We start from the raw sequence: 13,971 nt of genomic DNA on the forward strand, positions 1-13,971 counted from the left end.
TTGAGAGAATCCGCTCCGTTGGCTTTAGGTTTAGGTATCTGATTTTTGTCTGGCTGTGATCTTCAGTTCTTACTGGGTTGGTTTGCAGCTGACTGTGAAGCGACTGGGATGAGAATAAGTGATGCGGACTCTGCATCAGTCCATCGTTGTGAAGATTCAGTCAATTAACTGTCCGACCTACGGTCCTAACGCCACCTTTTTGCATCAGCTTTGGGTTGTGACCGAAAAGACAAGATCACGGGTACAGGCGGCCGAAATGAGTTTCCTACATCGGGTGGTGGGGTCTCTCCCTTAGAGATAGGGTGAGAAGCTCTGGAGTTCGGGAGTAGCTCGAAGTAAAGTCGCTGCTCCTCCACATAACGAGTAGCCAAATGAGGTGGCTCAGGCATCTGGTTGGATGCCCCCCTGATACCTACCAGGGGCGGTATTGATGGCCCGTCCGACCAATAGGAGGCCTTGGGGAAGACCCAGGACACATCGGAGAGACTATATCTCCTAGCTGGCCTTGGGATCCCCTGGGAGGATCTGGACAAAGCAGCCGGGTAGAGTGTTGTCTGAGCTTCTCTGGTTGGGCTGCTGTCCCCGCAACCCAACCCTGGATAAGCGGAAGAAGATACTTTTTTTTCGCGAAGCAAGTTGCGTCACAGAACCAATTAAACTTATATTCCGAGGTACCACTGTATAATCATTCAAATCCTCCAGAAATGTTATTTTTTTACATATGTGTTACTCCTTACCCCCGGTTTATTTTCTTTCAAAAACTATCACGTAATTATTCACACTTTAGTGGAGTCTCTGTGTTTTTACTCAGTCCCGTTACACATCACCTATTAAAAGTCATGTGGTCCACATAAAGTCGCAAAAGTAAATTCACTCACTTTTTCTTCCTGCATGTTCAGTGATATTTCAACTATTACGGTATTTTTCGGACTATAAGTCGCAGTTTTTTTTCATAGTTTGGCCGGGGGTGCGACTTATACTCAGGAGCGACTTATGTGTGAAATGATTAACACATTACCGTAAAATATCAAATAATATTATTTAGCTCATTCACGTAAGAGACTAGACGTATAAGATTTCATGGGATTTAGCGATTAGGAGTGACAGATTGTTTGGTAAACGGAGAGCATGTTCTATATGTTATAGTTATTTGAATGACTCTTACCATAATATGTTACGTTAACATACCAGGCACCTTCTCAGTTGGTTATTTATGCCTCATATAACGTACACTTATTCAGCCTGTTGTTCACTATTCTTTATTTATTTTAAATTGCCTTTCAAATGTCTATTCTTGGTGTTGGGTTTTATCAAATAAATTTCCCCCAAAAATGCGACTTATACTCCAGTGTGACTTATATATGTGTTTTCCCTTCTTTATTATGCATTTTCGGCCGGTGCGACTTATACTTCGAAAAATTCGGTAGATGTTATTTTTCCTAAAATATTTTTTGTTTGTTTGAATCACTGCCATGCGGTTATATTTGATGTATTTGCTAATTCTATGCAAAAAAGAAACCTCCCTCCTGTTACTTTCAGTCCTGTTACTCAACTGAGTCATCTTCGCCATAGGAACCCAGTTGAGTGAGGCGGGGAAATACACATACCGTATTTTTCGGAGCATAAGTCGCACCGGAGTATAAGTCGCACCTGCCGAAAATGCATAATAAAAAAGGAAAAAAACATATATAAGTCACACTGGAGCCCGGCCAAACTATGAAAAAAACTGCGACTTTTAGTCCGAAAAATACGGTATTTGTATTATCAGGTTCAGACTAGTTGAAGAAAGACTTTATTTTGATCAATCGGGCCTCTAAGTAGAATTTTATAAAATATTTTTTAATCAAATTTGAATTGATTTTAATACTTAGTTTGACCTACAACAAATCCATTGGAAAGAAATTGTTAAAAAAAAAATGTTTGTGCAAAATAATAGTTCTAACATTATAAAAATATCAATTTGCCTGCCTTACAATGAGAATGTGGAGGGAAATTGCTAGGGCTGCGAATCTTTGGGTGTCCCACGATTCGATTCAATATCGATTCTTTGGGTCACGATTTGATTGTGAATCGATTTTTTTTTTTCGATTCAAAAACGATATTTTCCCTATTCAAAAGGATTCTCTATTCCATACTTGCCAACCTTGAGACCTCCGATTTCGGGAGGTGGGGCAGGGCGTGGTTAAGAGGGGAGGAGTATATTGACAGCTAGAATTCACCAAGTCAAGTGTTTCATACATATACATATATATATATATATATATATATATATATATATATATATATATATATATATATATATATATATATATATATATATATATATACATCCTGAAAATATGCAAACAAAACTGTGTTTGGATAATTGATACTTCAAACTTGCATAAATAAATATTAAGGAATATAACATAACTTGGCTTCTGAGAGTTTCAAAATGTAATAATGAGTAAAATGCTAAAGTTGTTGATAAACAAGCAATTATTTTAATAATTAAATATGGTCATTTTAAATGAATTATGATAATTTCAAATTAATTATTTCAAATATGTTTATTTTAATGTATAATTCTAATGCCTGGATGTAATAAGGAGTCAGAAAAAATACAATTAATGTTGATGTTTTTAGCAAAATATAGTAAAAATTTATTTATTTATTTTTTTTTTTTTTCAATTAATAAATATATTTATTTGTAGGTAAGATAAACATAATAATACAATTTATCTCTAGTTTGGATGATTTATTTCTTGCCACCCTGTTGTCCTCCCCTAGTGAAAAAAGGCTGTCCTCACTCAGGTCCGCATGGAGCTGCTCCAGCTCCGGCTGAAAATCGGGAGATTTTCGGGAGAATATTTGTCCCGGGAGGTTTTCGGGAGAGGCGCTGAATTTCGGGAGTCTCCCGGAAAATTCGGGAGGGTTGGCAAGTATGTGCTATTCATTCAATACATAGGATTTCAGCAGGATCTACCCCAGTCTGCTGACATGCAAGCAGAGTAGTAGATTTTTGTAGAAAGCTTTTATAATTGTAAATGACAATGTTTTATCAACTGATTGCAATAATGTAAATTTGTTTTAACTATTAAATGAACCAAAAATATGACTTATTTTATCTTTGTGAAAATATTGGACACAGTGTGTTGTCAAGCTTATGAGATGCGATGCAAGTGTCTAATGATAATGTCAATGAGGGATTTTTAATCACTGCTATGTTGAAATTGTAACTAATATTGATACTGTTGTTGATAATATTCATTTTTGTTTCACTACTTTTGGATTGTTCTGTGTCGTGTTTGTGTCTCCTCTCAATTGCTCTGTTTATTGCAGTTCTGAGTGTTGCTGGGTCGGGTTTGGTTTTGGAATTGGATTGCATTGTTATGGTATTGCTGTGTATTGTTTTGTTGGATTGATTAATTAAAAAATTAAAAATAAATAAAATAAATAGATTTTTGAAAAATGAGAATCGCGATTTGAATTCGAATCGATTTTTTTCCCACACCTCTAGAAATTTCCCAATATATTTTCATCAATGACAGAGCAGGAAGGGGCTAGGACAGGGGTCGGCAACCCAAAATGTTGAAAGAGCCATATTGGACCAAAAATACAAAAACAAATTTGTCTGGAGCCTCAGAAAATTAAAAGCCATATTACATACAGATAGTGTGTCATGAGATATAAATTGAATTAAGAGGACTTAAAGGAAACTAAATGAGCTCAATTATACCTACAAATGAGGCATTATGATGCAATATGTACATATAGCTAGCCTAAATAGCATGTTAGCATCGATTAGCTTGCAGTCATGCAGTGACCAAATATGTCTGATTAGCACTCCACACAAGTCAATAACATCAACAAAACTCACCTTTGTGCATTCATGCACAACGTTTAAAGTTTGGTGGACAAAATGAGACAGAAAAAGAAGTGGCATAAAACACGTCCTAGAAAGTCGGAGAACGTTATACATGTAAACATACTAAGGTGAGTTCAAGGACCGCCAAAATTAGTAGGACAAAACAGCGCTCGCCAAATACTCGAATCAGTGAAGCATGTTTAATATAAACAGTGTGCTTTATAACAATTAGGGAGGTTTGTGTCATGGTTGTCCTCCTACAGAAACCATATTAAAAAAAAAATATATATATATATTTCCTCATCTTTTTCTATTTTTCATAAATTTTTGAAAAAGTTCCAGAGAGCCACTAGGGCGGCGCTAAAGAGCCGCATGCGGCTCTAGAGCCGCGGGTTGCCGACCCCTGGGCTAGGAGTATGTTTCATTTGAAATGCCCTGTCATTCATTAATTGACATTTTACATGCGCTTCTTCATGCAAAATGAACCACGGAGTGCGTGATCTGCGTATAGGGCATACTTGCCAACCCTCCCGAATTTTCCGGGAGACTCACGAAATTCAGCGCCTCTCCCGAAACCCTCCTGGGACAAATATTCTCCCGAAAATCTCCCGATTTTCAGCCGGAGCTGTAAGCCACGCCCCCTCCAGCTCCATGCGGACCTGAGTGAGGACAGCCTTTTTTCATGACGGGAGGACAACAGGGTGACAAGAACTAAATCATCCAGATTCGAGATAAATTGTATTATTATGTTTATCTTACCTAAAAATAAATATATTAATTAAAAAAAACAAAAACATTGTTACTCTATTTTGCTAAAAACATCAAAATTAATTGTATTTTTATTTGTATTTTTTTCGTGACTCCTTATTACATCCAGCCATAGAATTATACATTAAAACAAACATATTTGAAATAATTGATTTTAAATTATCATAATAATTCATTTAAAATGACCATATTTAATTATTAAAATAATTTCTTGTTCATCAACAACTTTAGCATTTTATTTTTTACATTTTGAAACTCCCAGAAGCCAAGTTATGTTATATTCCTTAATATTTATTTATGCAAGTTTGAAGTATCAATTATCTAAACACAGTTTTGTTTGCATATTTTCAGGATGTATATATATATATATATATATGCATATATATATATGTATATACATATATATACAGTATATATATATATATATATATATATATATATATATATATATATATATATATATATATATATATATATATATATATGTATGAAATACTTGACTTTGTGAATTCTAGCTGTCAATATACTCCTCCCCTCTTAACCACGCCCCCAACCACGCCCCACTCCACCCCGACCACGCCCCCAACCCCCACCTCCCGAAATCGGAGGTCTCAAGGTTGGCAAGTATGGTATAGGGCCTGACTAGAACTTGCAAATGGCACCGATTTAATGGAACGGCCCAATTATTGCTTAGATATGTCACCATTTTCCCTCCCTTTTAAAGCGCCGAGTGGTTTTTTTTGCTCCTTCCCAGCAGTCTACAACGCAGCACCAGCCATCTGTTTCTGGCTGCCACATGAATCTGAGCAGAGGCAGCCTGGTTTAGGGACCCCCTGAAGACAAACTGATCTCATCAACATTCCCAATGTTTTCGGCGTCCGATGGAGTGGCTCGGCGTGGGGGGGGGGGGGAAGGGCGTAGCGAGAGGTGACCTCACAAGTGAATATTCATGCATATCCACGTCTATGCATAGATCCACGTACAGTAGATATATATCGATATAGAAAAGGAAGGGAGGTTTACATAAATAGCCAGGTCCTCATTCTCCTGCATCGCTCCTCTTTTTGGCTGCCAAACTGCCGTCTTGGTCTGGGTCGTAGTAGTGATGGTGGTCCCTCGTGGGCCTGTGGTGATGGTGATGGTGGTGAGTGCGCTGTTTGTTTCGTTCATTGTGGTCCTGTTCGCGCTCTTTGGAGCGGTGGTGGCCGCCCTCGTCCTGCCCGCCACCACGGTGGTGGTGGTGGTGGTGGTGGTGGTGGTGGTTGTTGTGGTCCCGGTGAGGCGCCCCGAAATCCCTGTCCTCCTCGCCCTCCTGATGCTGGAGGATGTGAACGCGAAGCTCCTCGTGAGCGGCGTCCTTGCTCTCTCGACTGTCCGGGGTCTCGGAGTCCAACGTCTCCTGGCGGGCGAGGCCCCTCGCTCGGCTGCTGTTGCGGTGGTGATGGTGGTGGTGGTGGTGGTGATTGTTGTGCTCCCGGGGGTGGATGTGCTGCCCTCTCCTGGATGACTCTGTCCTCAGAGGCCTCTCCTCCTGGTTGGCGTCGTCGTCGTCCTCCTCCTCCTCCTCGGCCTGGTCTTCTCTGGAGAAGTCTCTCTCTCCTCTGTGCTCTGCGGCGCCACCCTGAGGTCGGCAATAAACAACAGTTAAAGAAGAAAAAGAGCAGTGACCTAAGCCTCTTTTCCACCAAGCAGCACTTAGTTACTTAATAGGTGACCAGGACTTTGGTATCATTTAGGAATGGATGATATGGCCTAAAATCTACAAACCCCGTTTCCATATGAGTTGGGAAATTGAAGTTGTGTCCTCGTCCTCCAGTGATTGTGATACTTGTAATAACACAGTTTATTTGCCTTTTACTGGACTGGACTGCTTGGTGGAAACGTGACTGCTGCCTGCAGCGTGGCAAACCCCGCCCCCCCACAACACACACACACACACTGGTTATCATTTGGAATGGGGACCAAGTTTTTGATCATCACATGTGGGGACCACCCTTTCTACAGGTTGTGGAGGCATAAAAAAAATTAGGTAAAATGTCCACTGCCCAGTTAGCTCATACACGTCTTTAAATCTCTGGATTGATGAAGTAATGTGCTGATCATTCTTACTGGGGACCCTGGGGAAAAAGAGTTCATATGGTTCATGGGGGACCAAATTTAAATAATTTTGCATAATTTACACAAATTTGTACGTGACTACTGAGTACCATTTAAAAAAAAAAAAAAAGTTCAAATGAAATATGACATGATGGTCAGAATACAGCACTACTGCTGTCCTCTTATAGGAAGTTTCACCACTTAAATGTAAAAAAGCAAATCCTGCATCTTCTGTGACATTACTGAAAACTGCTATTTAGCAGTAATGAAGTTGTCTGCAACTCCAACTACCATATATAGAAGGATGGAACATTCTGAATGTGAATCATACTTTAAGGTACCGTATTTTCCGCACTATAAGGCGCACCGAAAAACCTCCAATTTTCTCAAAAGCTGACAGTGCGCCTTATAATCCGGTGCGCCTTATATATGGACTAGAGATGTCCGATAAGATCGGCCTGCCGATATTATCGGCCGATAAATGCGTTAAAATGTAATATCGGAAATTATCGGTATTGTTTTTTTTATTATCGATATAGTTTTTTTTTAATCAAATCAACATAAAAAACACAAGACACACTTACAATTAGTGCACCAACCCAAAAAACCTCCCTCCCCCATTAACACTCATTCACACTAAAGGGTTGTTTCTTTCTGTTATTAATATTCTGGTTCCTACATTATATATCAATATACAGGTAAAAGCCAGTAAATTAGAATATTTTGAAAAATTTGATTTATTTCAGTAATTGCATTCAAAAGGTGTAACTTGTACATTATATTTATTCACCATCACTGATGGTGGAAACTGGTGGAAACTTTACACTAGACTTCAGGCAACGTGGATCCTGTGCCTCTCCTGTCTTCCTCCAGACTCTGGGACCTCGATTTCCAAAGGAAATGCAAAATTTGCATGGTTGGGTGATGGTTTGGGGTGCCATGTCATCTGCTGGTGTCGGTCCACTCTGTTTCCTGAGATCCAGGGTCAACGCAGCCGTCTACCAGCAAGTTTTAGAGCACTTCATGCTTCCTGCTGCTGACCTGCTCTATGGAGATGGAGATTTCAAGTTCCAACAGGACTTGGCGCCTGCACACAGCGCAAAATCTACCCGTGCCTGGTTTACGGACCATGGTATTTCTGTTCTAAATTGGCCCGCCAACTCCCCTGACCTTAGCCCCATAGAAAATCTGTGGGGTATTGTGAAAAGGAAGATGCAGAATGCCAGACCCAAAAACGCAGAAGAGTTGAAGGCCACTATCAGAGCAACCTGGGCTCTCATAACACCTGAGCAGTGCCAGAAACTCATCGACTCCATGCCACGCCGCATTAACGCAGTAATTGAGGCAAAAGGAGCTCCAACCAAGTATTGAGTATTGTACATGCTCATATTTTTCATTTTCATACTTTTCAGTTGGCCAACATTTCTAAAAATCCCTTTTTTGTATTAGCCTTACACAATATTCAAATTTTGTGACACACGGAATTTTGGATTTTCATTTGTTGCCACTTCAAATCATCAAAATTAAATGAAATAAACATTTGAATGCATCAGTCTGTGTGCAATGAATAAATATAATGTACAAGTTACACCTTTTGAATGCAATTACTGAAATAAATCAAGTTTTTCAAAATATTCTAATTTACTGGCTTTTACCTGTATATCAATACAGTCTGCAAGGGATACAGTCCATAAGCACACATGATTGTGCGTGCTGCTGGTCCAGTTAATTTTACTCATTTTCATTAATTACTAGTTTCTATGTAACTGTTTTTATATTGTTTTACTTTCTTTTTTATTCAGGAAAATGTTTTTAATTTATTTATCTTTTTTTTATTTTATTTTTTTTCAAAGGACCTTATCTTCACCATACCTGGTTGTCCAAATTAGGCATAATTATGTGTTAATTCCACGACTGTATATATCGGTATCGGTTGATATTGGTATCGATAATTAAGAGTTGGACAATATCGGATATCGGCAAAAAGCCATTATCGGACAACCCTAGTAAATATATATGTATATACATATGTGTGTCCGTAAGCACACATGATTGTGCGTGCTGCTGGTCCACTAATAGTACTATCAATCAATCAATCAATGTTTATTTATATAGCCCTAAATCACAAGTGTCTCAAAGGGCTGCACAAGCCACAACGACATCCTCGGTATAGCCCCTCATTTTCATTAATTACTAGTTTCTATGTAACTGTTTTTATATTGTTTTACTTTCTTTTTTATTCAAGAAAATGTTTTTAATTTATTTATCTTATTTTATTATTATTTTTTTAAAACTACCTTATCTTCACCATACTTGGTTGTCCAAATTAGGCATAATAATGTGTTAATTCCACGGCTGTATATATCGGTATCGGTTGATATCGTTATCGGTTATTAAAGAGTTGGACAATATCGGAAAAGCCATTATCCCTAATATGGACCAATATTGAGCCACAAAAAACCTAAACTTCATTTTCATAATGTTTAGGTCTCGCAACTACGGTAAACAGCCGCCAACTTCATTTTCCCACATAGAAGAGGAAGGGGGGTGGGGGGTTATGGTATTTATTTTATTTATTTATTTTTTTCATAAAGAAATACAATCATGTGTGCTTACGGACTGTATCCCTGCAGACTGTATTGATCTATATTGATATATAATGTATATATTGTGTTTTTTATGTTGATTTAATCAAATAAAATAATATATTTTTTTAATTTCTTGTGGACCGATTGGTGGGGATCACTGCTCTAGGGGACCTGTTTTTTTGTCCCCATACCGACAGAGGTCCCCTAAAGGTGACTGTGTAAACAGAGCGATGTCCCCATTAAGTAAGCATTGCCAGAACACACACACACACACACACACTAGCTTCAACAGTGGTCAAGCATCCATTGAAGCAGCTGTAAAAAGTGTTGCAGCTTGTCTCCTTGTTGCGTCCTTTACCATAAATCTTCCGTCAGCACACGTAATCCCCGCTGCGTGCGTCACTATCATTGTCAACCTTACCATCCCCGTGTGGAAGAAAGCAGCGGAAGGACAAAAGTCAAATCTTTTGTCAGTCTACCATCACGGTCATCTTCATCCTCACACTCGCTCTACGTTGCTCACACCTGCATGCTGGAGGAGGGCAGGGCGGCCGCGGGCAGCCTCGTCAGCAGGGGGTCCGGGGGGTCGCAGCTGGTCGGGTGGGTGCTCTTCCAGTAGGCCTCCAGGTAGTCGGCCATGTGCTCGCAGGCGTCCTCCAGCTGGTTCTCATCCAGAATGATGTCGAACATCTCCTGAGGACCAACGAAGAAATGACATAATTAGTGTTTAAAAAAACCCAACATTTTATGGGTGCTCCGATACAAATTTTTCCGCTCACGATACCGTTATTGATGCGATACGTTACCAGCAGGAATCACATATACTTTCATTATTCTGTAGTATGGAATGTTGGAAAAGGTTAATTCAAGTAAAATGACTGCCATAACAAGAGGAGATATGAAGAACACTTACCTTTTTGTTATTATTCGCCTGGAAAGGACTTATGCTATCTTTAAATTGAATTGAGCGGTAATTGTGGTAAGCAATTGTTTAATTAAGTCAGTTCAGCTCATGACGCAGTAAGTCAAATGATGCTGACACGTTTGTTACTGGATACTTTCTAGTTTGACGAACGTGCTGTTTTAGACTGCAACATAAATATATATATATATATATATATATATATATATATATATATATATATATATATATACACACACACACACACATTTATAAATATATATGTGTATATACACACACATGTACATGTATATACATATATATGTGTATGTATAAACGCATGTATATAAATATATGTGTATATTAACACACATGTACGTATATAAATATATATGTGCATATATACACACACACATATATAAATATATGTATATATATATATATATATATATATATATACACACACACAAACACACACAGACACAGACACACATATATATACACACACACACACACACATTTTGTGTGTGTATATATATATATATATATTAGAGATGCGCGGTTTGCGGACACAACCGCGGAGTCCGCGGATTATCCGCGGGTCGGGCGGTTGAAATAAAAAAAAATTAGATTTTATCCGCGGGTCGGGTCGGGCGGTTGAAATAAAAAAAAATTAGATTTTAAATAGATTCAGGCGGGTGGCAGTTAAACCAATTCGGAAATATATATACATAGTTAAATGTTGTTACCCACATACGAAAAACGAGCAGGCACCTGCAGCATATGCCACAACAGAAGAAGAAAAAAAAAAGAGATGGACACTTTTACGGAGCGGAGAAGGGACGCCTCGCCGGGGTCCGGGACCGAGGCCCCTTCCCCCGAGAGGGCCCCACCGAGAGCCGTAGCTGAGGTGATCCACGAGAAGGGCCCGACGCACGTCCAGGGTCACCACCGCGCCCACCGCACCGACACCCCGCCTCGTCCGCCTTCGCCGCGGCCGGCGTCACGCGCAGCAGGTAAGCAGCTTACCTGCCCGCCACCCCCGTGGCCGGGGGCTCGTAACAGGGGTCACTCCGCGCGCAGTGCGCTCACGAAAGGGGTGGGGCTCACCCTGGTGAGCCGAGTGGGTCACTTTTGGTAAGCAGAACTGGCGCTGCGGGATGAACCGAACGCCGGGTTAAGGCGCCCGATGCCGACGCTCATCAGACCCCAGAAAAGGTGTTGGTTGATATAGACAGCAGGACGGTGGCCATGGAAGTCGGAACCCGCTAAGGAGTGTGTAACAACCCACCTGCCGAATCAACTAGCCCTGAAAATGGATGGCGCTGGAGCGTCGGGCCCATATACCCGGCCGTCGCCGGCAGCGAGAGCCGCGAGGGCTAGGCCGCGACGAGTAGGATGGCCGCCGCGGTGCGCGCTGAAGCCTCGGGCGCGAGCCCGGGTGGAGCCGCCGCGGGTGCGAGGGACATCGCACCTCCACGCGCTTGGAGGTGCGCTCAGCGTGGCTCCCAGATGATTGCGCACTGGTGTGCGTCTGGGCCGTGACAGCGTGGCACGCGAATGTCTCTGCTGCATTGGATCAGTCTCCTTTCTTTAACCGGCAAAAGCTTTATAACCTCACTAATGCCTTGCATCGTCTATATTAGATATATAACAACGGGCGGGTGCGGGCGGGTGCGGTTTTGATTAAATGTTAGATCGGGTGGATGGCGGATGGTTGACGACTTTTGTGATGCGGTTGCGGATGAAATAATTGCCTATCCGCGCATCTCTAATATATATATATGTGTGTGTGTGTATTAATCGTCTGTAATGGACTTTAAATTGAAGTGGAGCGGTAATGTACTACAAACCCCGTTTCCATATGAGTTGGGAAATTGTGTTAGATGTAAAAATAAACGGAATACAATGATTTGCAAATCATTTTCAACCCATATTCAGTTGAATATGCTACAAAGACAACATATTTGATGTTCAAACTGATAAACATTTTTTTTGCAAATAATCATTAACTTTAGAATTTGATGCCAGCAACACGTAACAAAGAAGTTGGGAAAGGTGGCAATAAATACTGATAAAGTTGAGGAATGCTCATCAAACACTTATTTGGAACATCCCACAGGTGAACAGGCAAATTGGGAACAGGTGGATGCCATGATTGCGTATAAAAGTAGATTCCATGAAATGCTCAGTCTTTCACAAACAAGGATGGGGCGAGGGTCACCACTTTGTCAACAAATGCGTGAGCAAATTGTTGAACAGTTTAAGAAAAACCTTTCTCAACCAGCTATTGCAAGGAATTTAGGGATTTCACCATCTACGGTGCGTAATATCATCAAAGGGTTCAGAGAATCTGGAGAAATCACTGCACGTAAGCAAGTAAGCCCGTGACCTTCGATCCCTCAGGCTGTACTGCATCAACAAGCGACATCAGTGTGTAAAGGATATCACCACATGGGCTCAGGAACACTTCAGAAACCCACTGTCAGTAACTACAGTTGGTCGCTACATCTGTAAGTGCAAGTTAAAACTCTCCTATGCAAGGCGAAAACCGTTTATCAACAACACCCAGAAACGCCGTCGGCTTCGCTGGGCCTGAGCTCACCTAAGATGGACTGATACAAAGTTGAAAAGTGTTCTGTGATCTGACGAGTCCGCATTTCAAATTGTTTTTGGAAACTGTAGACGTCGTGTCCTCCGGACCAAAGAGGAAAAGAACCATCCGGATTGTCATAGGCGCAAAGTTGAATAGCCAGCATCTGTGATGGTATGGGGGTGTATTAGTGCCCAAGACATGGGTAACTTACACATCTGTGAAGGCGCCATTGATGCTGAAAGGTACATACAGGTTTTGGAGCAACATATGTTGCCATCCAAGCAACGTTACCATGGACGCCCCTGCTTATTTCAGCAAGACAATGCCAAGCCACGTGTTACATCAACGTGGCTTCATAGTAAAAAAGTGCGGGTACTAGACTGGCCTGCCTGTAGTCCAGACCTGTCTCCCATTGAACATGTGTGGCGCATTATGAAGCCTAAAATACCACAACGGAGACCCCCGGACTGTTGAACAACTTAAACTGCACATCAAGCAAGAATGGGAAAAAATTCCACCTGAGAAGCTTAAAAAATGTGTCTCCTCAGTTCCCAAACGTTTACTGAGTGTTGTTAAAAGGAAAGGCCATGTAACACAGTGGTGAACATGCCCTTTCCCAACTACTTTGGCACGTGTTGCAGCCATGAAATTCTAAGTTAATTATTATTTGCAAAAAAAAATAAAATTTATGAGTTTGAACATCAAATATGTTGTCTTTGTAGCATATTCAACTGAATATGGGTTGAAAAGGATTTGCAAATCATTGTATTTCGTTTATATTTACATCTAACACAATTTCCCAACTCATATGGAAACGGGGTTTGTAGATTAGTACTGGTATACTGTACAACTCTAGTGGGGAGGGTCTTTAAAAAAAATTACTCTTGAAAATTATGAATCTATTCAGAATTGTAATGAATAAGATGTTGGTCTAGCTCAGGGGTCGGCAACCCGCGGCCCCGGAGCCGCATGCGGCTCTTTGATCACTCTGATGCGGCTCAGCTGCATACTTGCCGACCCCCCGATTTTCCCGGGAGACTTCCGGATTTCAGTGCCTCTCGCAGAAAACTCCCGGGATTAATATTCTCCAATTTTCACCCTTACAATAATAATAAGGGTGTGCCATGATGGTACAGTAGTGATGGGTCCGGCAACACCGATGCATCGGCGCATG

The 13,971-nt window shown here is 40.8% G+C and overlaps 1 protein-coding gene across 2 annotated transcripts in view; it reads right to left on the reverse strand.

Moving 5' to 3' along the window:
* Positions 1 to 5,233: 5,233 nt before the first annotated feature.
* cacnb2a (calcium channel, voltage-dependent, beta 2a) overlaps positions 5,234 to 13,971 on the reverse strand; it is a 196,845-nt gene continuing 188,107 nt past the window's right edge. For both annotated transcript variants that reach the window (XM_061965775.1, XM_061965777.1), the window contains 2 exons: positions 9,826 to 9,993; positions 5,234 to 6,236 (listed from right to left, as the gene is read on the reverse strand). In XM_061965775.1, the coding sequence (XP_061821759.1) occupies positions 5,655 to 6,236; positions 9,826 to 9,993 (750 nt within the window). In that variant the 3' untranslated portion in view covers positions 5,234 to 5,654. The remainder of the gene's footprint in view (positions 6,237 to 9,825; positions 9,994 to 13,971) is intronic.

This window comes from Nerophis lumbriciformis, linkage group LG07, assembly GCF_033978685.3.
Source record: "Nerophis lumbriciformis linkage group LG07, RoL_Nlum_v2.1, whole genome shotgun sequence".
Taxonomy (NCBI): domain Eukaryota; kingdom Metazoa; phylum Chordata; class Actinopteri; order Syngnathiformes; family Syngnathidae; genus Nerophis; species Nerophis lumbriciformis.